The 23707-nt window shown below is 54.2% G+C and overlaps 2 protein-coding genes across 2 annotated transcripts; one reads left to right on the forward strand and one right to left on the reverse strand.

Moving 5' to 3' along the window:
• Positions 1–147: 147 nt before the first annotated feature.
• Positions 148–14087, reverse strand: CAMKV (CaM kinase like vesicle associated). Its single transcript, XM_012771315.3, has 11 exons — positions 13887–14087; positions 5625–5733; positions 5378–5509; positions 5125–5199; positions 4771–4909; positions 4517–4637; positions 4310–4385; positions 4083–4219; positions 3840–3918; positions 3522–3609; positions 148–3230 (listed from the first exon to the last, which is right to left on the reverse strand). The coding sequence occupies exons 2-11, from the start codon at positions 5717–5719 to the stop codon at positions 2670–2672; spliced, it is 1503 nt and encodes a 500-aa protein (XP_012626769.1). The 5' UTR covers positions 5720–5733; positions 13887–14087; the 3' UTR covers positions 148–2669.
• On the forward strand, positions 9126–9446 carry LOC105874980 (ribosomal protein eL42-like). The gene has a single exon (XM_012771318.3). It carries the CDS (start codon positions 9126–9128, stop codon positions 9444–9446), a length of 321 nt encoding a protein of 106 aa, XP_012626772.1.
• Positions 14088–23707: the final 9620 nt, after the last annotated feature.

Raw genomic sequence — 23707 nt, forward strand, 5'->3', positions numbered from 1 at the left:
CCGGCAGAGGAGCCCGAATGCTTGCTGTGGATTGGACAAACCCTCGAGGCGGGACCAGGGGCTGGCCTTAGCGGTCCAGCGACCGTAGAGAATCCTAGGGCGGAGCGCAGTCGCTCTCAGGCGTTTCCTGGAATTGGCTGGCACCTCTGTTGCGTCGAGGCGGGAGCTGCGGTGCTGCCGCCTGGGCTCTTTTCCAGGGCAAGGCAGAGCGTTGTTTCCAACCCAGAGCTGGTGCGAGTCGGGCCTGACTTGAGCCTCTCAGCTGTTCTTTTTCTGCACTTCGGGACAGTCAAGAAAACCGCAGTGGAAAGGGAATGGGACAATGGGTCTCCCTGGGCTCTGGACAGTGCAAAACCATGCGCTGGCAGCATAGTTCCCACAGACTAAAAGAATACTCCACCCTCTCAGTCTTCAGCTTTGGGTGATTCTGGAAAGATGGACATGTAGGTCCCAACTCTGGGGTACCTGGCACCCCAGGCCAACCTTGCTTTATCCAACTAAGACACGACGATCCTCAAGTTTGGAGACACTAGGGCCAGTACCCTGACTTTGGCTCTTATCTTCCATGAAGATCAGTTATGTCTGGGACTGTACTGGGGTTGGAATTTTGGAGGCTCAAATGCTTCAAAGACCAGGGACCAACAAACCCTTTTTATTATTCTCATATCAGAGAAGTTATCTGTGAGGTCCTCCCTGAGAAAGAGCAGTATCCCTGGTGAGTTCACCCAGGCCCACCTTAGTCTCCTTAGGGGGGGTTACCCGCTTAGTATTTCTAGCAGTGTTACTCCCTCTCCCCAGAAGAAACCTTAGGCGGAGCCCCATAATACAAAGCTGATCTGCTCCTGCTGAAATAGACCCAGAATGAGAATTCACTCTGGGCCTGTGTGGAAAGCACAGGTGTTCACAGGAAGAAGGAATTAACACAGAGCAGCATAGAACCTTTATGCAATGCCCACCCTACACCCACTCCCCAGCCCAGGGAAGCCTACTTTGGCCATGAGCAAGATCTCTCCCTGAGGTGGTTGGCCCTGGGTAGGTTCCAGCTCTATGCCCAAGTCAGGACAAAGGTTTCTTGACCAAAAGGAGTAAAACCAGCAGCCCTTACTTGAGCTCTCAGCCCAGCCCAGGACACAAAACCTACATGGATTTCTAGAGTCCAAAGGACCACCACCACCACCATCAAGGAATTCACTGGGTGGTAGATGGTTTTCACTCTCACATTCTCAGCGCACGAAATCTACAGGGCACTGAGCACTACCTGTGAACCTACTCCCAGCCATTTCCCTCCCCACTGCCTTCCAGGGGCTCCTCCACAGTAGGACAGAGGAAGTAAAAGCAAGAGGGTGGCCAGAAGCTTTGCAGGGTGATGTTTATTTACCAGGTTCAGCAGGCACACAGTTAGCCCACCAACCTTCATACACCAGAGCAGACCCACAGGCATGCAGGGAGAAGAGCAGGACCACCACGGAGTGCCGAGCAAGGGCGAGGACCAGTGTGGCTGCCTGTCCAGGCTATGGTAGGGTCTGACAAAGGGCACCTGTCAGGAGCCTCCCTCAGGGAACTGGGGAGTCTTATTCTACTTCCTCATCCCAGCAAAAGCAACTCAACATAGGTCAGATGCACCTGGGCCTCTGGTAGAAGTAAGCTGTAGAAATAGAGGGGATTCCTCTCCATTTCACTATTGAACTGAGAGCAGAAAATCTGCCCCTGTAAAGACCAAACCCCCAAATCAGACTATGGGGATATTGCCATGCGGCAGGCCCCTGTAATAGAAAGTTCTTGTGTGCTGAGTCTTTGGGGGGTGGGCATTAAGGAAGAGCAAGGGGCTATCAGCCCTTCCTATTTGGCCCAGGGTAAGGACCCAGCTAGGTTGTGGCTCTGGGTACTGGGCCTGTACTCTGCTCTGCCAGGTCTCATTGCCACATCTTAATTGTTCCTCCTTTCCCTTAGAGGCTCATGAGGTTCAGGGTATAGGGCAGCCCACTGCAGGACACAGGAGAGCAGGGTTGTAGGAGGGACTTCCCAGGGACAAAGATGGAAGTTTCTACCCTCCTACTCATTCTCTTCCACTTCTGAGGACCCCCACAACTAGCAAGCAGTGCCCCCATGTGACCAGTCTTGACTTAAACATACTACCCGAGATTTCTGCATCCTCTATACGAGCCTGTATACACTCCTAGAGCAGCCCACACACTATAGGCACACACCTTCATGTGCAGGAGCCTAAGACCACTGACAGGGCCTCGCTGGAGGACCAGCTCTCAGGGCAAGGCCGCCCAAGTTTAGGGCCTGGGAGGTTATGGGACCTGCAGGGCCTGCCCGGGGGAATGGTGAGACAAGAGGAAGGGGAAGGAGAGTAGAGGCCCCCTGAGTATCCCTAGAGCAGCATCCCACAAGAACAGAAACTGGTGAAGCTAGCAAAAGACAGAAAAGTCACAAGGAATCCATGCAGGGGCTGGGGCTGGCCCTGCTTCTGGCCTGCCCACCGCTCACACACATATACACAGGAGACGAGACTGCTCTCCCGTGGCCCCCAGGTGTGTCTCACTGGGATGCGGGGGCATGGGGGAGTGAGGGTATCATGCCAGTGACTCTATGTACAGTGAGAAGCCCCTCATCCATTCTCCCACCCTCCTGCCCATCCCCACCCCCCCCACCAGGCTGCCCACTCAGCTGGTCTTCTCCTTCTGAGACTCCTGGGCATAACCAGCAGCCTCTTCCCCTTTACTAGAGGGTGGAGCCTGGCCTGTGGTACCCTCTGGGGCTGTGCTGTCCGGCTGGGCCATAGCCAGCTCAGGGGTGGCAGCTGCCTTAGTGGCTGGTATGGCACTGCTTTGGGTGGTGGGCACAGTGCTCTCTTCTGTGGCTGGTGTGGCTCTCCCATCAGTGGCTGGAGTAGCACTCCTGTCAGTGGCTGGTGTGACACTCCCATCAGTGGCTGGGGTGATACTCCCATCGGTGGCTGGGGTGACACTGCCATCGGTGGCTGGGGTGACACTGCCATCTGTGGCTGGGGTGGCACTACGGTCTTCAGAGGCCACATTATCACTCTTTGCAGCACAAGCAGCATCACCCTCCGTGGCTGGGGCAGCTCCACTCACAGCTGCAGCGGCCCCACCTGCAGCCCCAGGGGTGGCAGTGTCTGTGGCTGAAGCAGACTGGGCTGCAGCCGTACTAGATTGCTCTGGCGCCCGGAGCCGTTTCATGAGGGTGGTCACTCGGACAGCCTTCTGAAAGGAGGACAGTGGAGAAAGGCTCAGCGTGAGGCTTGCTGGACCAATTGCTTGGAAATGGCCAAATCCAGCCCCTTCCATGGTACTCCTAGCTGCCTGTGACCACCGCAAGGCCAAGAACCCAGCAGCTCAGCACTCCTGCTTAAGGTAAGAACAGTGGCTATAGCCACACCTGATGGCCTGAGAAAAGCACATGTATGGCTGCAGGCATGTGATGCGGGCAAGAAACTATAAGTGTTGAAAAGAACCTTTGGGATCAGGCCAAGAAAGGAGCTATCCAAATCTTACCTTCCACTTAGCCCTGGCAAAATTCTTTTCGATCTGGGCACAGACACCATCCTTGATGTTCTTATCAGAAGCAGCATTACCAGAAATCCTGGAAAGGGTGCAAGTGCATCTGGATTGGGGGGATATGGGCCTTTGTGGAGGCTCTGCCTCGCCCTATCCCAGGGGATCCAGGGGACTACCAGGCAGAGCTTCTGGGCTGGCCTGAGTTCTGAGTGCCCCTACCCACTCAAAGCCTTAAGGATGGGGGCTCCTAGGTATGAAGGGGAAAGAGATCAAGAGAATCCTTGCCTCTCCCACCCTCCCCTGGGCCCTATTCACCATTCATGGGAGATGGCCTCTTCTGCAGTAATCCGCTGGTCTTGCTCCACCTCCATCAGCCTTGTGACCAGGTCTTTGGCTGGGGACAAAGCCAGGGAGGAGCTAGGCATGGCTGCCCCATCTCAATGTCTAGAGGTGATGAATGGGCTTGGGGGCAGGAGCTGAATCCAGCAGAAAGAGCTGAGAGCAGTGCCAGCCTCCCCACCACCCTGCATCCTACCCACATGCTGGGCACCTCCTTACCTGCTTGTGAAATATCATCCCAGTATGGAGAGTCAAACTCATAGTCACCAGCCAGGATCTTGCGGAAGAGATTCTTATCGTGGTTTTCATAATCATCTTCTTCCACTTCCTCATAGAAGGGCGGGTTGCCTGAAAGCCTGCATGGGGGCAGGGTCACACAGGAGGGCCACAGACACAGCTCCCCACCCCACCTGGCTACAAGCCTACTCATCTGCCCATCTACTCACAGGATATACATGATGACTCCAATGGCCCAGCAGTCCACAGGGCGTCCATACCGCTGCCGGCCTACCACCTCTGGGGCTACAAACAGTGTCCGTCTGCTGGTTAGTATGTGGAACCATCCACACCCAATTCCCAGGATGGGGACTTTTTCCCTCTGCCCAGAGAGACTCCCTGAAGGCTGCCCCCCACCCTGCCCCACCCCTGCTTGCCCAGATACTCAGGGGTCCCACAGGGCTCCTTGATGAGGCCATTCTCTAGCTTAGCCAGGTGAAAGTCGCTGATGACGATCTTTGAGTTCTTCAACCGATTGTAGTAAACCAGGTTCTCCAGCTACTCCGGCCAGGAACAGCATGTGGGTAAGCAGAGACATCATGAGAGCCTGAGAGGCTGGACCAAGGCCCCAAGGTGCTACCCAGCCCAGCCTTAGCTCGGCTGCCAATTGACCCTTTGGCTCTGGCCTTACCTTGAGGTTCCTGTGCACGATCTTGAGTGAGTGCAAGTAGGCCACGGCCTCCAGGACCTGCCGTACCACGTTGCTCGTGTCTCGCTCCGAGTAGTACCCCTGGTCCAGGATCCAGTCAAACACCTCCCTCCCCGTGGCCCTGAGGGACACCAGCCCCTGAGCCCGGCGTGGGCAGAATCGGGGGTGGGGCAGGAACACTTGGGCAGGCTGCCTGCACCAGGCAGCTGGCTGAGCAAGGCACAGGGATCTGGGACCACAAGGGTCCAGAAAGGGGGCTTTCCTTAGCTGCAGAGGGTGGGACAGGTGAAGGCCCTGGAGGACTGGGGAATCCTTGGACCCCAGACCCACACTCACAGCTCCAGGAAGATGAAGTACTCCTTGCGGGTCACAAACACATCCACCAGTTGCAGGATATTGGGATGCTTCACCCTGGCAACAGGGAGAAGACTGGGCAGTCAGGGCTGGGTGAAGCCCTGGGCGAGACTCTGGTAGCTAGAGTGGCCACAGGAGATTACCTGGCCAGAGGCTGGTACTGCCTGAGGCTACCTGCCCTCTAAGCCCTTCCCTGCTACTCCTACCCCACCCTGACCCCAGGCCTCACACTCACATTTTGAGTATGCCTATCTCATTCTTGGCTGCCTTCCGCACCTTGCGGCCATCCCGCTTTTGGAACTTCTTGCAGGTATGTAGCTTGCCTGTCGTCTTGTCCTTGGCCCGGTAGATTTCACAGAACTCCTCGCTGCAGCCAACAGGTATCACTCAGCTCCAGCCTTAGCATAGGCTGCCTTCCACCCCCCTTCCCCAGCCCTTGCCCACCAGCCCTCCCACCCTTGCCTGACAGGCTCGGCACTCACGTCTTGATGACCTGTCCCAAATCATATCTGTCAGTCACCTCCGATGGCTGATTATAGTTCTTCTTGTCGCCCAGAGTCACACACCCAAACGGCATTGCCGGGCTCTAAGCTGTGGGTAGGATGGGGTCTGGCTCAGCTGCACTACTCTCCACTTCTCCCCACAATACAGGGGCGGCCTTTGGGACATCCTAAGCTGGCTCAGGCCAAGGCAGGGGCAGAGACCACACCAGGAGGGGCTAGAGGTTAGGTAGGCTCAGATCCTACCCCTGCATTTCTGGCTGTACATCTAGCCACTCAACTTGGCTACCTGAACTACAACGGCCCCCACATATGAAAAATGTATTAAACTGACATATCAGGGAATAATTTTGTATTATATATACTGAAAAAAAGACTTATCAAACAAATTCTTTAAATTCCAGCTATTTCAAAGATGAACTCCTGGCCCTACTCACCCACCAAATATTTATCTCTAAAGGTCTGGAGCTACCAAGTGTTCGTGAAGTGAAGAACGTGAGCGCTGCTGGCAGAGAGCAACTCACCCCTTTGGAAAGCAGTTTAGTAAAGCCACGAAAGTCAAACATATGCTATGAACCAGCAATTGCACTCCTAAATATATGCCCTACAGAAATGCATACACTTGTGCAACAGGACACTCAAACAAGAATGCTCATGGTGGGCATATTCATAATTGCCAAAAACTGGAAACAGCCCAAATATCTACCACCAGCAGGATGTATTATGGTAGAGTCACACAATGGAATATCATACAGCAATGGAAACGAAGGAGCTACAGCTATACCCAACCACACAGTGAATCTTACAGTGTTAAGTGAAAAAAACACAAAAGAATACATATAGTATGAGTCTACTGATGTAGAGTTCAAACAGGCAGAACAACCCATACTGGTTAGGGTTACAAACACAGCACTAGAACCATAAAGAAAAGCTAGGAAATAAGCACCAGGAGATGGGTACTGGCTCCTTCTAAGAGAAAAGGTGGGGTTGTGATTGAGTCATGAAGGACACATGGGGGGATTCTAGAAGGCCTTTTCTGAACCTGAGTGGTAGTTACACAGATGTTTGCTTTATAATAATTTATAAAAATGTACAGTACAAATTTGGGGCACATTCCCAGATTTTTGTTATACTTCACAATACAAAATGTTAATAAAAATTAGCGTCATCCATACTAAAGAATACATGGTACCTATTAAAAAGATTAAAGTATGCTGCTGTAGGACAATTGTTAAATAAAAAAGAAAGAGACAGAATGGTGGGGAGAGGGTGCTGCTGTTTGGGTACTCTTCTTAAGAGACAGTCTTGGCCAGGCAGAGTGGCTCACGCCCATAATCCTAGCACTCTGGGAGGCCAAGGCAAGAGGATTGCTTGAAGTCAGAAGTTGAAGACCCGCCTGAGCAAGAGTGAGACCCTGCCTCTACTAAAAATAGAAAGAAATGAGCTGGACAACTAAAAATATATAGGAAAAATTAGCCAGGCATGGTGGCGCATGCCTGTAGTCCCAGCTACTCGGGAGGCTGAGGCAAAAGGATTGCTTGAGCCCAAGTTTGAGGTTGCTGTGAGCTATGATGATAGCACAGCACTCTAACCCAGGCAAAAGAGTGAGACTCTGTCTCAAAAAAAAAAAAAAAAGAAAAAAGAAAGAGAGAGCAGGTCTCGCTTTGTCGTTTAGGCCGAAGTGCTGTGGCACAATCATAGCTCACTGCAGCCTCAAGCTCCTGGACTCAAACAATCTTCCTACCTCAGCCTCCAGTAGCTGGGACTACAGGCATATGCCACTGTGCCCAGCTTATTGTTTTTTAAATGTTTTAGAGATGGGTTCTTGCTATGTTGCCCAAGCTGGTCTCTGACTATAGGTATGAGTCACCATGCCCAACCTGGGTAAATTTTTTAAAGTTTATATACTGGTGTGTACTCACAACTCTTTTCTGAAAGGACAATGAAGGAAATAAGAGTTCTCTTTGGAGCAAAGACTTGTGTGTCATAAGGACAGATTTAAACCTTTGTTTATTAATTTTCTGTTAGAATTTGTATTCTGATTGCTTTGGTGGATTTGGTAAATAACGCATTCAGACACAGTGCTTGGGGTATTCTTCAGAGGGAGAATCACCATCTGGGTGGATAGGTAAAAAAAAGTTTTGAAGAAGAGGTAGCATTAGTACTGGGCCTTGGAGAGGAAGGGTTTGCCAGGAGGCATGCAGGGGTAATGGTCAGGAAGATGAAGACAAGTCTGCCTGGTGCTTCACTGCTGGGGGCCACAGGGCACCTGGGCTGTCAGGTCCGAGTATGAGGCCCCCAACCAGATACAACTAGTTCAGTGTATTCCGGGTACATTTTGCACCTGGGACACAGTATCTCATGGGTGTGCAACCCTGCCAATTACAGCCCAATCCTCACCTGCAGCGCTGGGTGGGCTGGTCTAGCATCCAAAGAAAAAGGCACTGACCGCCCTTGCTCAGAGGTGGGGGTTGGCAACTGCCTTTAGACCTTCACAGACCTGACCCTAGAGTCTACCTCTATAATTCCTAGTGTGACACTTGGGCTACAGCAAACTCTGCACTGAGGCTGCACTGAATTTCTCTGCCTCTACTGACTGTGCATGCTCTCCCTCCACACCAATTAGTACTTCATATATGCAGGGCCTAAGCTAGGGCCTTGGGTACCTAGATGCTCCCCTATCTGAAGGCACTCACAGCCTCAGGGTAGTGGAGAAGGGAGGAAGGTATACCCAGAGGAGGCAGCTTAGCAAGAGGGACTCTGCCAGCTGGAATCAAAGACCAGGATCCAGACAAGTCTCATGGCCAACCCTGGCTACTACTTGCTTTCTCTCAGGCAGAGGTCAGCCACCCACTTCCCAAGAGTCACAGCCTTGGAAGTTCTCTTTCAAATCTGCCCTCAGCATTAGGAAGCAAATTCCATTATTCTTTCATCTGAGTTGCTTAGGCTCAGGGAATACAAATGCATTTCATCAGCATTATTGAAGCCAGGGCTTAAGGCATCTTGTGAGGCATCCAGAGGCAAACAGGGGCTTTGAAGATCACCTCTGACTGCATGTCTTTGCCACCATGGTCACAGCTCTGTTCCTGCATCCGCTGGGGAGGAGCATGTTGCTGGAATCCCATTCTCGCAGCTGAGAGCAGAGGCACAGCCACCCACCATTGCCAGCCACACATCTCCACACCACAACATCTGGGGAAGGGGCCAGCATCAGTTCTGTCATAGAAGTCAATGGGCAGCCACCCACTCCCAGGCTGGAGGCTGAGGGCCATGTACTCAGCAGGAGGATAGTACCTCAACCAGCTGGTTTCCCAGGAGGGTTGGGAGGGACCTGTGTCCCAGCTCTGTTGCTTTGCTTTCCCTCTGGCAGGAACGCCCTTCCCCTAAAGCCTCCTGTCGGAATATTATCTGTTACTGCAGGGTTATTTATAACATTAAAAAAATTCAGCAACTGCTTTCATTGCCGATAGCGCGCACGCAAACATGGTGAACATTCCTAAAACCCGCCAGACTTTCTGTAAGAAATGTGGAAAGCACCAACCCCACAAAGTGACACAGTACAAGAAGGGCAAGGATTCTCTGTATGCCCAGGGAAGGCGGCGCTATGATGGGAAGCAGAGTGGCTATGGTGGGCAGACTAAGCCGATTTTCTGGAAAAAGGCTAAAACTACAAAGAAAATTGTGCTGAGGCTTGAGTGTGTCGAGCCCAACTGCAGATCTAAGAGAATGCTGGCTATTAAGAGATGCAAGCATTTTGAACTGGGAGGAGATAAGAAGAGAAAGGGCCAAGTGATCCAGTTCTAACCGTCTTTTATTTATTATGAAGACAATAAAATCTTGATGTTATGTTAAAAAAAAAAATCAGCAACTATCTAAATGTCCAACAACAGGTGACTCACCAGCTCGACTGTGTCCACTCAATGGTAGGAAGTGTGGGCACTGCCAGAGCACTACCTACCTTGGATTCCCTGTGGAGCAGCCTCCATGTGAGCAAGGTGCTGAGACCATAGCTGAATCTCTTCTTTCATAGTGATTTCTGACATTATAAGGTTATGCAGCAAATTGTCTAAAACAATCCTGATGCTCCAAGGCCAGACTCAAAATGGCCCTTTTCTGAGACACCTTCCACAACCTCTACCCCTAAGCCTACTCCAAAAGCTCCTGGCTCAGCCAGCATGGCGTGGGTGGCAGGTTTCATGTATGCCTGGCCCTGATCCTGGCCCCAGCTTTCTACTATGCATATGCATTCATGCCTACGGGGGCCGGGGTCTGGTCTTAGGGTCTGACTCCACCACAGAAAGCTGGGCCTCTGTTCACAGTAACTTCAGCCTGGAGCCATGTGCTGCAGGCCTCAAACCTGGAACAGGAACAGATCTGTCTCCCCTGCCGCCTACCATGGCTGCCCAGATCGCAGACAATCATTACTCCTCCTCCTCACCAGTCTAACTGTACTCTCTTAGACCCCCAGACCTGGCCTGAGGGTGAAGGGACAACAAAAGGGGGCCCTGTTTCCACTTAGCACCTTGGTCCCCTCTACCCCCACCCACTCCACCATCTGCTACCCTGTTGCTCTCTGGGAGGCTATGAGTGTGTGCACCAAGCCTCTGGCACCTGCCTGCAACAAAGGGGACCCTGGCCCCAAAACTGGAAGCAGCCAAGGGATAGCTCTCAGAATAGGGGGAGGCCAGGCTGTACAGGGTCTGCATTTCTGACCCCCTGGCCCAAACCTAACACCCACCAGTGGAGAACTCGCCTCCCAGCAACAGGACATGGGCTCTACCTCAGATCCATGTGGGCCATGGGAGGACACAAGAGCCCACAGTAGCTCTCTAAACATGGCTCCCTCCATTCTCTGCATAGGAACCGAACAGTGTGCTCTGGGGGCTGCCCAAAGGGAACTTGGAGGAAGTGCAGAGCCTGGTGCTGTCACTGCCTTCCTGCTGGCTCTCAGGAAGCCTGAGGGTCAAGTACTCCCCAGTTACTACCTGGTCCTGGGGCCTGACTACTGGGCTCAGGGAATCGAGCCTCAGGCAACCCTAAAGGAGACTCTGTCTGTTGGTACCCTGGTAATAAAAGGTTCCCTAGGGGCTCTACTCTATCTTTAGGCAATCTGGCTCAGGGAAAGCCCAAACGGATCAGGAACAGAAGCCAAGGGGTCCAGAGGCCCCACATTGGGGTCCTGTCCACTCCTCCACCAGGGTCAGCCTGGTTCAGGCCCCACCTTTCACAGGTACAAACAGGAGTTTCCTACTGCCCTAGTCTCCTGCCATGTGGGGCCCTAGGGCTTGCAGTAAATCTAGGGAGATTGCCAGGGGCCCAAGAGGGCTCCAGCTGCCTCCCAATGATTGTAGGCAACACCTCCTTATTTAGTGGCAGCCGTGAACACTAGCCTGCTGGCACACCCTCCTTTCCCCTGCTTTCCTCTCTCAGGGACTAGGGGTGAGTTTTCTGCTGCAATGGACATGCCCAGAACCATGCCGTGCCTAACTCACAGCTGAGGCCTCACTCACAGGACTAGGGGAGGTGGAGACCTCATTCAGGAGACAGAGCCAAGGTTCTAGATCATCATATAACTGCTTCAGGGAATTGGTCAGAAGCCTCAGGCTCCAGCTAAACCAGGGTCAGTAGTTCCTGGGGCTGACTTTCTTTCCATCTAATGAGAGAGAATGAGGAAGGGTCTCTCCAGTCTTGGAGTAGCATCAGTACAGTGCTACATCCAGAAATTTCAGCCCTCAACATGCAGGTAGAGCCAAGAGTCAACTGGCCCCTCCAAGGCACCTAGGCTCCCAGTCTTTGAATTCCTGAAGGAGAATCCACTGGAGGCCCTGCTTCCCCGTGGGTGGAGGAGGGGAAATGCAGAGAAAGGCATTAGAGTAAAGGGTTGCTATGGTAATGAAAGTTTTAAACAAGGTGAGGGGGAGGGAAGAGGTGTTGCTCAGGTCCCTTCTTTCAGAATTCCCTGAGACTTTGACCTGGTTCCTTTCCCAAGGCTCTGTGACCCTGGTCCCCATCAAGGAAGAAGAGGGAGGGTACTGAGACTTTAGAAAAAAGAGATAGGGCTGGGAAAGGTGGCTCATGCCTGTAAATCCTAGCACTTTGGAAGGTTGAGGCAGGAGAGCTTGAGCTCAGGAATTTGAAGTTGCAGTGAGCTATGATGATGCCACTGCACTCTCAGCTGGGCAACAGAGACCCTGTCTCAATAAAAAAGAAAAACGAAAAAAGAGAGAAGGGCAGAGACACAGAAAGACAAATACAGAACCTGTGATGGAAAAGGAGCAAGGAGGCAACAAAGTAAAAGGGACACAGGCACAAAGGGGAGAAAAAGGGAGGCGGGTAGGAGTTCTGAAGGGACCTATGGATGCCCAACAGAGCCCTAAGGCCTCCATGGCCATGTGCTCTAGGCCCGGAGCTACCCATGGTACCTGGACCTTTGAGACTGCACCGTCCTGTATCCCCCAGACATACACTGAACCTGGCGTGGGAGGCACAGCCAAAAAGAGGCCAGCTTCTTGGCAGGGAAGAAGCCAGCTACTGCAGCCCCCCAGACAGGACAGTTTCCCAGCCCCTCACTCTCTCATCATGGCAGCTTAGGTAAGACAGATCCAACAGAGCCTTAGGTAAGGCTTCTGTTGGAAGACAGAAAGGGGGGGGAATGAGGCTCTGGGACCTGGCTACTTCCCTTTATAGTCCCTCCTCTCAGCTGATCCAGCTGTACCTAGAATCCCAAGCCACCCCCACCCCCTTCCTTCATCTGCTGTCCTCTCTAGGCCTTGGGTCCCCAAGGTCCCTCTTGTAGCACAGCTTAATCCCCTGTCACCACCACCCCCACAGCAGATTGTGTCAGGAGGAACAGAAACAGCACCACAAGCAACCCAGAAACAGGATAACAACTGTACAGCATCTCTCCTCCCTATGCCTCTGTTTCTCTGAATAGAGATCATGAACTCTGTGGTCTTCTCCCAGGGTGGAGAACGGTTTGCCTGCCTGTGAGTGGTGGCCAGGGCATGGGGCTGAAGAGAAGCACCATCAGAAGATATATGTACAGCCAGCCTAGGGCACCTGGGGGTCCACACCAAATTTAAAATAAAAGAAGACCCCTGCCCCACCCTGGGGACCAGCCTGACTCTGATGGGAGTAGCGACACCAATTTCCCAGTTGAGGAAACTGAGGCTGAGAAGTCACTTGAGCTGGCAGGAATCAACTCTTGAGGGTTGGGGGAGGGTACCAGGTCTCTGAGGGTAGTTCTGGAGGCTCAAAGCCTGGGCCTGGGGGTCAGGGAGGGACAGAACAGAGGCTGGACTACTGCAGACTCTGAGCTTTTGGTGGGGGAAAGAGGGCCTTGATCCCTAGGAAGGAAGGAAGCAGGTGGAGCAGTCTCTGCCTGGGGGGTGCGGACAAAAGCAGTTTGGCAGAGCTATTGGGGGGCTGGGTTTCAAGAGCTCAGGGTCTCTGTCAGACAATACAAGCTGGGGAAGGCAGAAGATCGCGCTGTCACTATCTCCCCCACCCCCAGCCAGAGGCCCTGCTCCCCACTGTGGTGCCACCCTGACCCCCTTCCTCAGTGCTGCTGGCTCGCCCCCGCTGGCACAGCAACACACATGCGGGAGGCACACGTGTGAGCACCAAGCCCCGCATCTCCCAGCAGGAACGTGTGAGCCCCTACCCCCACCGTGCACGTGGGTCCGTGCTCTGGACCCCTGGTTGGCCCCCCCACGTGAAGGCTAGGAAGCTGGATTTTGGCTGGGGGGGCTGCTGGTCCTCGGGGGCTAGGAGCCTCCTCCCCCATCTCGCGGCAGCCCCGCCCAGCCCCCTCCAGGTTGTCGCCCATAAAGAACTCTCCGTTGTCATGGAAATTAGTGACTGCTAAACCGGAGGGAGGGGGCCCGGGGGCAGTTGGGAGGGGCTGGAGGCGGCTCTGGGAACACAGAGGGACGGCTCAGCCCTCGGCCCCTACCTTCACGGGGGACCACGAATCTTCGAGGGTTAATGTTTTCACAATTCGGAGCTGCAGAGGCTTCTCCTTGGGACCCCCAAGCCGTCCGAGGTAATGGGGAACTTTAGCCCGACCCCGCACGCCGTACCCCAGATCTGCAGAGCCCGCGCGGTCTGCCCCCGCCAGGACCTCTAGCCCTCGCAGCGCCCCCGCGCACTCTGCACCCCGAACCTCACGCCAAGGAAACAATCCCCTAAGGCCCCCCAGCGTGCGTTCGGGAGGCACCCCCCCGAGCCCGACCCGCCCCGCACCTGCAGCGCCTGTTGGTCACAGGGAGGAAGTGATCGCGGGCTCAGCGGGGTGCCGAGGGCTCCGGGGACGGCGGGCAGAATTCGCTCCGGGCACGCGGGGCAGACGCGGCGCCAGATGCAGCCGCTTCGGCTAGCGAACCTCCAGCATCGCCAGCCGCTCTCCGGCAACGGATTCGCACCCCGGGCCGGGGGCGGGCTGGGGGCGGGACTTCCCAGCCGGCCCCGCCCCGGCCCTGGCTGAGTCTGAGGCCAGAATCCCACTCGAGGGTGGGTGCGCGCAGGATGGCGGTGGAGCTAGTAAGCATTGGCCTGCTTCGCTCTATCCGGCTGTCAACTGCTCCGTGAGACCCTTGGATTCCTGACTCCGCAGCAGGGGCCGGAGGGGCCTTCCTATGCCCGATGTTAGGGATGAAGAATGGACAATGAGGGGAAATACTGAGCCCTAGAGCTGCACATGAATCTCTCCGCAGGTATGGAGGGGACTCGGAATTTGCCCTGCTCCCAAAACCTGACCCACAGGGCAGGACCCACTTAGAAGAAACGTGGGAACTTGCTAGGGCAGGCTGCCCTGCAGACTGGCATCCCCTAAGTAGGAGCAGCAATCACACAGAAGTATGTGTGCAGGTCATCAGTGGTTAACACAGTGAGGGCCCTAGGTAGGCGGCAGAGCCTCCTCTCCCCACGCACCCCCAGCTCCTGCAAGGCCAGTCTTTCTCAATCATAAGTCCCAGTAAGGGTGGCTGGCCCAGTCAAGCCCCTCCTGTGTGGCACCAAATTTCCCAAACTATAAAAGTCACCTATGACATGGTGTAACTCTGCTTTCTTCCCAATCAAATCACCTTTAAGCACTTAATGAGCAGCATCACTCTAGGTGGCCTTGGCTGGGATACGAGCACCCAGGCCTGGCCCCTAACTGGAGGAGGCTCAGAACTGCTAGGAAGAAACACTGAAGGAAGTCCTTGGCCATTTCTCTGTCCCGTCAGTCAGGCACATGGACCCACCTAATGCCTGCCTCACTCCCCTTACAAGCCCTGAGGACCATCCAGTGGCCAAGCTTAGGCCTCTCAGTGTCTGGAGCTGGGCTCCAGCCCACCCTACCCTTCCCAGTGAGCCCAGTGATCTTGCTAGGCGAGCATCCCCAAACTCTCAGCAATGTTGAGTGAGGCTCCCCTGCATGGCTACCCATGGCTGCTAAAAGGGGTTGTCCAAGTAAAGAAGTTGGGGCTGGGACTGGGGCTGGAAGGCTAGGCTGAGAAATGACTGCTTCAAACAAGCTCCCTCAAAATCTTCCTCCAGAGGGGTTATTGAGGAGTCCTTCACATTCTTCCGTGCCTTTTTTTGGAGGGGTCAACTCCTCCAGGCCAGGCTGGTGCCGCCTCTGAGCTTCCTGGGCTCTGGGTGGTCTCGGTCATGGCACTGACTCCATGCTGGGTAGAAATCTCCTGGCAGGCTGGGTGTCTGCAGGCCAGAGCCTGTTTCTCATCTCATTCTGCTCAGCTAATGTCTGCAGAATGAATGAATGGCCTGGCACCCAGTCCTTCCTGCCATCTGCCCACTATCCTTGAAACAATGGGTCTCTGAGTTGTATGGTGTAGCTAGCTGACCCCACACGTCACACACATTTTCTGTCTTTACTGAGGGTCATGGCTATCCAGGCATGGGAGCCAAACAGATGCTGGAATGGGAATTTATAGGCAGGGGAAGGGGTGGCTCCGTAGAGCCCTGCCTGCTGCTGGCAGTACTCCACCTCTTCTTGGTTCTATGCATACTCTGTGCATGTGGGTGAGAGCACGTGGCAGGCTGTGTGTGCACACGTGTGCGTGTGTGTATGCTCGCTTATGCCAAGGGAGATGGCAACAGCACAGTGTATGCAGTGGCGCCCAGGGGCACGTGTGTCTGCATTCCTTGTGCACTCAGGCATGCTTGCTGGCACGTGTGTGTGGACGCTGTAGCTGGTCCTTCAAGTCATCTGTCCCTTTCATGCCAGACACAAGTCTCAGGGTTGTGGAGGCTGAATCAAGCTGTGAGAGCAGGACATGAGAAGAGGCTGGACCATGCCCAGGGACAGGCAGGGCTTATGATAACCCTACATCATTGGCTGTTTCCAGGCTCTTCCCCCGCCCAGGGCAGCCCTTTGCTCTCAGATGTGTGTGAGGACAGACAGGTCTTTGCTGTCTGTGCAGAACAACCTGAAGACAAGAACCCAGGGCTGGGACTGTGGCATGGCTTATCCCTTAGTCCCCAGACAGGGAGGCACATGCAGGATAGGCCTGGCTTCAATATTTTGGCTTCAATCTCCCGCTGCCCTCCAGGGGATAATAACGCCAGCTGGATGCCATCCTCAGTTCTTCCAGAGCATGGGCCTGGCCAACACTGAGCTTTGTTCTTATGCCCACTATTCAAAGCCAGACAGGGTTAGGGAACATGGCTTCTAGCCACTCCACTGGCTACAGGGATGGGGAGGCCCTTCAGCATAGGGCAGAGTTTGGGACAAGAGCAGAGGCAGCTAGCATTGCCTAGTTGCCTCTATGAGGACCCTCTCCTAAGGGGACCTGTACCCTGCCTGGCTGCAGGGTGGCCACCTAGGTTGGAAAGCTGGGGAGGAGAAGGGAGCCCAAAGTTTATAGTTCTGGCTGCCACCAAATCTAGAAAATCAAAGGGGCAGGAAAGATATGAGCCACAGTATTCACAGAATCTCATCCCCCATCTCAGGTTGGGCTTCCCACTCATGATCCAGTACTTACCTGCCCCTCTCTACTCCCTGTCCCAGGATACCAAAGGCCAATACTCCCACACCCTCATACGCTGGCTGGCCAAGAGAAGCCCCTCCTAACCCAGCATAGAGCTCCAGCTAAGGTTTGGACTCTAGGATGTACCTGTATTACCAGGCCAGCTCCCCCAAGAAGCCTTAACTTTGATAGGGACCTCCCCTTGGGGTCAACACCCCAGGCCATCTTTGGAACTACTTGGCTGTTGTCCACATTGCTAGATTCAAGCCCCAGAAGAGGGCCCAAGATGGGGAGGGGGAAAGCAGTCTTTCCCTCTGGAGCTAGGGGAGGGGGCTGCCCTTCCCATCCCCCCCACCTTGTGACTCACTCCAGGCTGTGTGGGTTATTACATTATGTTTGAAATTGCCATGGCAACTAGCTGGCAATCAAGGGTAATTGCGCTTGTCGTCAGGGCAACGGGGCAAAACCCACAGCAGCCACTCTCTGTGGTTGCCCTTGGGGTGCAGTAAAGGTCAGGCCAGATCAGAGCCAATGCCAGCCAAGGGGGTCTGGGGCTCTCCAGAAAGGGCAGACTGCCAGGGGCCATGGAGTTCCAGAGTGCAGAATCGGGGCCCCCATCCCTGGACTCCCACTTTTCCCATACCACCTTGTGCCTGAAACATGCCACAGTGCTTAAAGCAAGCAGAACCAGAACTTTTATGTGCTCACAGCTGGTACTTGTAAATAGCCCATGGGCCCTCTTCCTCATATTCACGGCGGCTGAGCCAAAGGCTCTGAAAGGAGTCCCGGGATGCCATGATGGAGCCCCCAAGCCAGGCAGCAACCGCACGGTGGGGAGAGCCCAGCACTGTGGCACCAGGGCCCAGCTCCTGTCTCAGGCGTTCAGGGAAGCCACTCAACAGGGTGCTGCCACCATCTAGCACCACATTGGCCAGCAGCTGCTCCTGCTGCTTGGCCTCCAACCGGCTGATGCTTAGGAGGGCCAGCTGTGGGAGGCCTGGCTGGTTGATGCCTAAGAGATTTGGCTTGAAGAGGGCCTCAGGACAGCAGAAGCGCTCAGAGCCCAGCGTGATCACCTGCTTATCTGGGAGCACAAAGTCCACCCGGGCCTGGGCCTGTGTGCGGGCTATCTCAGCTTCCGTATCCATGGCCACGTAGCAGCAGGCCTCTTTAATCTGGTTGACCAGCCCTGCTTTGGGCAGTGACTGGCCACTTACCTGCAGCAGCCGAGTCAGGTATTCAGTGAGGTCAGCACCAGCCACGTCCAGCCGGTATGTGTCCAGTGGGGCCAGGTCCCCAGTGAGGATGGGTGCCACATAGGAGGTGCCATGGCCACTGCCCAGCACCAGCCCAGTGGTACGTCCATAAGCATAAAGTGCCAGCAGGGCCTGGTGCACTGTCTGCATGGCTGGCACATGGAAACGCTCAAAGAGTATTTCAGCCACCTTTTCTCGGTTGGTGCGTGGTGAGATGGGTGAGTCGGCCACGAGCACAGCCAGCTCCTCAGGCTGCACGCCCAGCCTGCAGTAAAACAAGTGCTGCCACAGCACCTCTAATGCATCCCAGTCAGAGACCACACCTCGGTTCAGCACTGAGTAGGAGCCCTCTAGGTTTTCGGGCACTGCATACCGAGGCTGGCCTTGGGCTGGGTGCTGTAGCAGCTGGACTCGTGAAGGTACCACACTAAGGACATGGTCCTCTCCAGCCAGTCCACATTTGGTGAATCCTGTGCCTGTATCGATCACCACAGCTGCCATGTCCTTGTAAGGACGCAGAGAATGGTGGCAGAGCACTGGCGACCGCACTGGCAGGGCATCCACAGTGGAGACTAGCTCATAGCAGGCCCCATGGAGCAGACCAAGGTGTGCAACCACTGAAGGGTGTGTAATGTCCTCAGCTGTCAGCTTGAACTGGGCACTCTGGGGCTCAGTGCCCACCATAGCCATGGGCAAGGCTTTGCCTCCAGTGCCAGGTGTGGCAAATGTGATCAGGGAAAGCTGCTCCTCCTGGGCCCTGGGGGAGCTGCCAGGTTGCCAGGATGTCAGCTGATGCATGCTGGAGCTTTGAGCATTACCAATGCCAACCTTGTCTCTATTCATATAGATATAGGTCTCCTCAGGGGTCAGGGGCACCTGAAGGACCCCCACATGGGTAGGCAGGCCTGAGGGCTCACATTCCAGGGTGGAGGCCTGGCCAGGCTCTCCAGTGGTAGGGGGCCCTCTTGAAAGGGTGGGCTCTTTGGTGATGGGGGGTTCTTTGGAAAAACAGGGCTTTCCAGTGAGGGGTATCTTCCTGGTCAAAGAAAGCTGCTTGGCAAGAGGGGTCTGCCCAGTGAGAGGAGGTTGATCAGTAAGGGGGTACTGCTCATTTAGGGGGTACAGTCCAGCAAGGAGGATCTGCCCAGTGAGGGGGGCCTGCTCAGCATCTTTGGCCTGTGGGTTATCAGGGTGAGAAGTAATGACCTCTTTCCGGTTGTGGCTGCCTGCGTCCTCCTGGAGCAGTGATTTAGGCACCTCCTGGGTGCTGGCTAGTCCAGCAGGCTCCATCCACTGCAGTTTCTTGGTCTGGACCATGGAGGCATCTGGCATCCTGGAGGAGTCCAGCATCCAAATGGTGTGACTAGATTCATTTTTTCCAGCATCAGGTTTGGACCAGCCAGGACTAGGGACATGGGTCATTATCCTCTCACCATGTTGGAGGGGCATCCCCAGTGGAACAGGCCCACTGAGCATCCCAACCTTGATGGGCGTCTCAGTACCAGGGGAGTCTCGTGTCTCCAGGTGGAGCCTGGCCTCTTTGGGAACCAGGGCCACTTCTCGATAGCTGCCAGATGACACACTGGAGGGTACTGGGCTGGACACCATGGGTGTGGTGGACCATAAGCTAGAGTTATTGCTGTCAGGAGAGGGGATGGGCTTGGTCAACAGCTGGGGAGACTGCATATTTTCAGGGACATAAATGGATGGGTGGTTGGGCATGAGGCCCACCAGCACTGCCCGTGAGCCCATAGGATCATGGCACAGCAACCCCATCCTGGTGTTGCCTGTGGCCATATCAAACACTAGCACACGGTCTTCCACAGCTTCTCGAAGCTGGCAGGTAGGGGCACTGGAGGAGGGGATCTGCATGGCTTCCCTGGGAGACGGGAATGGCGACTCCTTGTGGCGGGTTACTTGGTAAGCAGACGGTGGCATATTGGAGCAGGTGCTGTCACAGACATTAGGGGGCTGCTTCTCTAGTTGAGAGCCGCAAATCTGGCTACTCTTCTGGGACTTGGTGGTATCTGGGGCTTCTGGGCCTGGTGGGCTGCCTGGCCTGGATATACAGACCAGAGGCTTCCCTGCTGGGTTCTCAGCCTGCTTGGGTGGCACCTGCTTTCTGGCAACCTCATGCTCCTGGGCACGGTCTGGGAACTCTTCTGGAGTAGGCACTGGGGTGGGAGGTTCCTCTTTAGAGTGGAAATTCTCTTTGTCCTGGCAGGATGTGACCATTTTGGAAGATTCTAAGAGGATTGACCATTGGTTGTCACACCTCCTGAGGAGGAGGTCTTGAGACCTGTTGGTTACTGCTGTGGTATTAGTCAGGTGATCATGGGTGCAGGTATAAGTTTCAACTGCAGTAGATTTTGAGGTTGCATCCAGAGCTGGAGTATTAGCCTGAGCTGGAGTTGGATGAGTCAGTGACAGAAAAGAAGTTGTAGCTAGGGCAGGAGCCTGAGCTGGACATAGGCACTTGCCCTGGCCCTGCTCTTGGGCTAGATCCTGGGCTGGAGCCAGATGAAGACCTTGGGCTTCAGCAGCACCATCCTCTCCTGAGAGGAAGTAGGGTAGCCACCGACTCTTCCTGGTTCCCAAGGGAGCCATCTGGTCAGGGCTGCAGGGGCCTTTGCCCCAGCCTACCAGGACCTTAGCTGGAGCCTTGCCCTCCCCCTCAATCTGCACCTGAAGCCGAGGGCGGTAGGGTCCATACTGGGCTATGTCACTGGTGTCACTGTGTGTGCACACTGGTAAAGTCAGGGTCACATCTTCCATGATGAGATGCTGTTGGGCTCCCACGACGGGGCTCTGAAACAGGCTGGTGGAGAAGAGTCTTGGGGCATCCTGGGAGGGCTGCTCACAGCAGCACTGGGAGCTAACCTGAGTAGGGTCCTGGAGTAGCTGGTGAATGGGCTCAGAGACATGGGCCTGGGAGGCTGGGCCACAGGTCCCATCATTGATGTTCTTGGTAGACAATGACAATCCTTGCTTTAAGTATAGGGATTCTGAGCTTATCCATGGTCCCTGGGGCCCTCTGAGGCCACCCCCCAGCTTCTGGCTGCTAGCTGAGGGGTGGCCCTGGGGGCCCGATGGATCAGGGCCCCCCACCTTCTTGGTGGCTTCCATAGTCCTGCTCCATGTCCTAGGTGCCCTGCCCCCACTTCGTTGTCATGGTGACCCTACACATCATAGCCCCTAGTGACCTGGGGAGTAATAGAGTGTGAGAAGCCAGGGGCCCCACCCCCCTGCAGAATGGGTACCTGATCAGGGGACCTTGTCAGAGAGACCCAAGGTCACTAGTAAAGTCAGCCATCTGCAGGGCAGCTTCCTCTACCCTTCCCAACCAGGCTAGCCCCAGAATGAGGGCAGTGCCCCAGGGCAGCCACTCTAAGGACAGGGGAGAAAGGTAGGTAGGGATACTCTGAGGAAACCCTTGGCACAGGCCATTTGGCAGCAGGCGCAATGCCTCTTCACCACTCCGTCCCGAGAGGCAGAAGGGGATGAGGGGCCTAGGCTCAGTCCCAAGCTCCCCTCCCCTGTGTTCCCCAGCTCCCGCTCCAGGGACAGCAGCTCCTTGGCAGACTCTGCTGCTCCAGATGGTTCTCCTCTGCCTGTGCCTCACAGAGCCCCCTCCCCAGAGCCACATGTCCCTGAAGCCCAGGACCAGTATCCCACAGGGGTAGGGATGGGGGTGGCAGGGGTGGGGGTTGGGCTTCTGTTCAGAATCCTCAAGTCAGAATGTTCTAGCTCTTTTCACATTGTATCAGCTTCATATTAGCCATAACTGGGGCAGAGCACAGGGCCAGCCAAGTGTCAAAGGATGGGGCATTCCATGGAGGGAACATTTTGACCAGCCCAGCCAGAGGGAAATCCTCTGCCCTGAAGGCCAAGTTCCCACAAGCCCCACCACCAGCAGATGAAGAGCAGCCTGGGGCCTGAACTAAATTCATAAGGCAGTCAGGCCACAAGAGCTGCAGTCTTTGGGCAATCCCTGTGGCTATGCTGGCTCAGAGTTCAGGGATTTGGGGTGCACATGACCCAGTGAGACACCAGCAGCTGCAACCAAAGCCAATGCCTATGTTACCCCTCCCCCAACTACAGGCAGCACTGCTCAGGGAGAATCTTCTTCCACTTGAGGAAAGGAAAGGGAAGAGCTCAGAGGACTTTGTTTTGCAACTTGGGTACCAGCTCAGCCACAGTAAAATATAGTACCAAGCAGACTCCTGAGGCCCCTGAGTCCAGGCCTTAGTTCCTGGATGGCATTTCTGGACCTACCATTGGCCAGAAGGAAACATGCTGCCTTGAAGGGAAGGACCCAGTCCTGGCAGGATTCACCACCTGCTGATGAAAGAGCCCTGAATAAACCTCAGAGGTAGCTAAGCAACAGTCACCGCTGGCTTTGGGTGAGAATGGGCTAGCTTGAGGTATGACCTGGTGCTGGTGGCCATGAGGGAGTACCCATATCACTCCTCCCTCAACTCCAGCAGGCGGGCACAGAGAGTGAGAGACTTTGCCTAGTAATCCAGGGAATTATCTTGTATTTTACCTAAGCTCACCACGTGGTACCACCAGGAGTATGCAAGAGTGATAGCATTACTGGGTTTGGGCCCCCCCCAGTGCTGATACGCCTGCAGTGATCAGCGACTTAGACCACATACTCAATTCCCTTTCAGTACCTGGAAAGACTTCTCAGGAAGGATGGGTTCAAACAAGCCCAGACTGTGAAGATTAAAATACATACCTAACTGTTCAATGCCCAGACATTGACAAACATCCACAAGTATCAAGAACATCCAGGAAAAAAGACCTCACCACACAAACTAAATAAGGTACCAGTGACCAATCCTGGAGAGATGGAGATAGGTGGCCTTTCAGACAAATATTCAAGATAGCTGTCCTGAAGAAGCTCAGTGAACTTCAAGACAACACAGAGAAGGAATTCAGAAGCCTATCAGAGAAATTTAACAAAGAGATTGAAATAATAAAAAAACAGAAATTCTAGAACTTAAGAATTCAAGAATTCTCATTTGTCAAACTGAGAAATGCATCAGAGTCTCTCAACTGCAGAATTAATCAAGCAGAAGAAAGAATTAGTGAGCTTGAAGACAGGCTATTTGAAAATACATAGAAGAAGGCCAGGCGCGGTGGCTCACACCTGTAATCCTAGCTTTCTGGGAGGCCAAGGCGGGCGGATCATTTGAGTTCAGGAGTTCGAAACCAACCTGAGCAAGAGCGAGACCCCATTTCTACTATAAATAGAAGGAAATTAATTGGTCAACTAATATATATAGAAAAAATTAGCTGGGCATGGTGGCACATGCCTGTAGTACATGCCTGTAGTCCCAGCTACTCAGGAGGCTGAGGCAGTAGGATTGCTTGAGCCCAGGAGTTTGAGGTTGCTGTGAGCTAGGCTGACGCCACGGCACTCACTCTAGCCCAGGCAACTGTGTCTCAAAAAAAAAAAAAAGAAAAAGAAAAAGAAAATGCATAGGCCGGGCGCAGTGGCTCACGCCTGTAATCCTAGCTCTCTGGGAGGCCGAGGCGGGCGGATTGCTCAAGGTCAGGAGTTCGAAACCAGCCTGAGCAAGAGCGAGACCCCGTCTCTACTATAAATAGAAAGAAATTAATTGGCCAACTAATATATACAAAAAATTAGCCGGGCATGGTGGCGAATGCCTGTAGTCCCAGCTACTTGGGAGGCTGAGGCAGGAGGATTGCTTGAGCCCAGGAGTTTGAGGTTGCTGTGAGCTAGGCTGACGCCACGGCACTCACTCTAGCCTGGGCAACAAAGCGAGACTCTGTCTCAAAAAAAAAAAAAAAAAAAAAGAAAATGCAT

The sequence above is a fragment of the Microcebus murinus genome, chromosome 1 (assembly GCF_040939455.1).
Source record: "Microcebus murinus isolate Inina chromosome 1, M.murinus_Inina_mat1.0, whole genome shotgun sequence".
Classification (NCBI taxonomy): Eukaryota; Metazoa; Chordata; class Mammalia; order Primates; family Cheirogaleidae; genus Microcebus; species Microcebus murinus.

Coding starts and splice junctions, on each gene's coding strand:
- LOC105874980 (XM_012771318.3), top strand. CDS start 9,126: ATGGTGAACATTCCTAAAACCCGCCAGACTTTCTGTAAGAAATGTGGA.
- CAMKV (XM_012771315.3), bottom strand. CDS start 5,719: ATGCCGTTTGGGTGTGTGACTCTGGGCGACAAGAAGAACTATAATCAG. Junction 5,510..5,624: donor TTGGGACAGGTCATCAAGAC/GTGAGTGCCGAG, acceptor TGTTGGCTGCAG/CGAGGAGTTCTGTGAAATCT. Junction 5,200..5,377: donor GAGATAGGCATACTCAAAAT/GTGAGTGTGAGG, acceptor CCCTGTTGCCAG/GGTGAAGCATCCCAATATCC.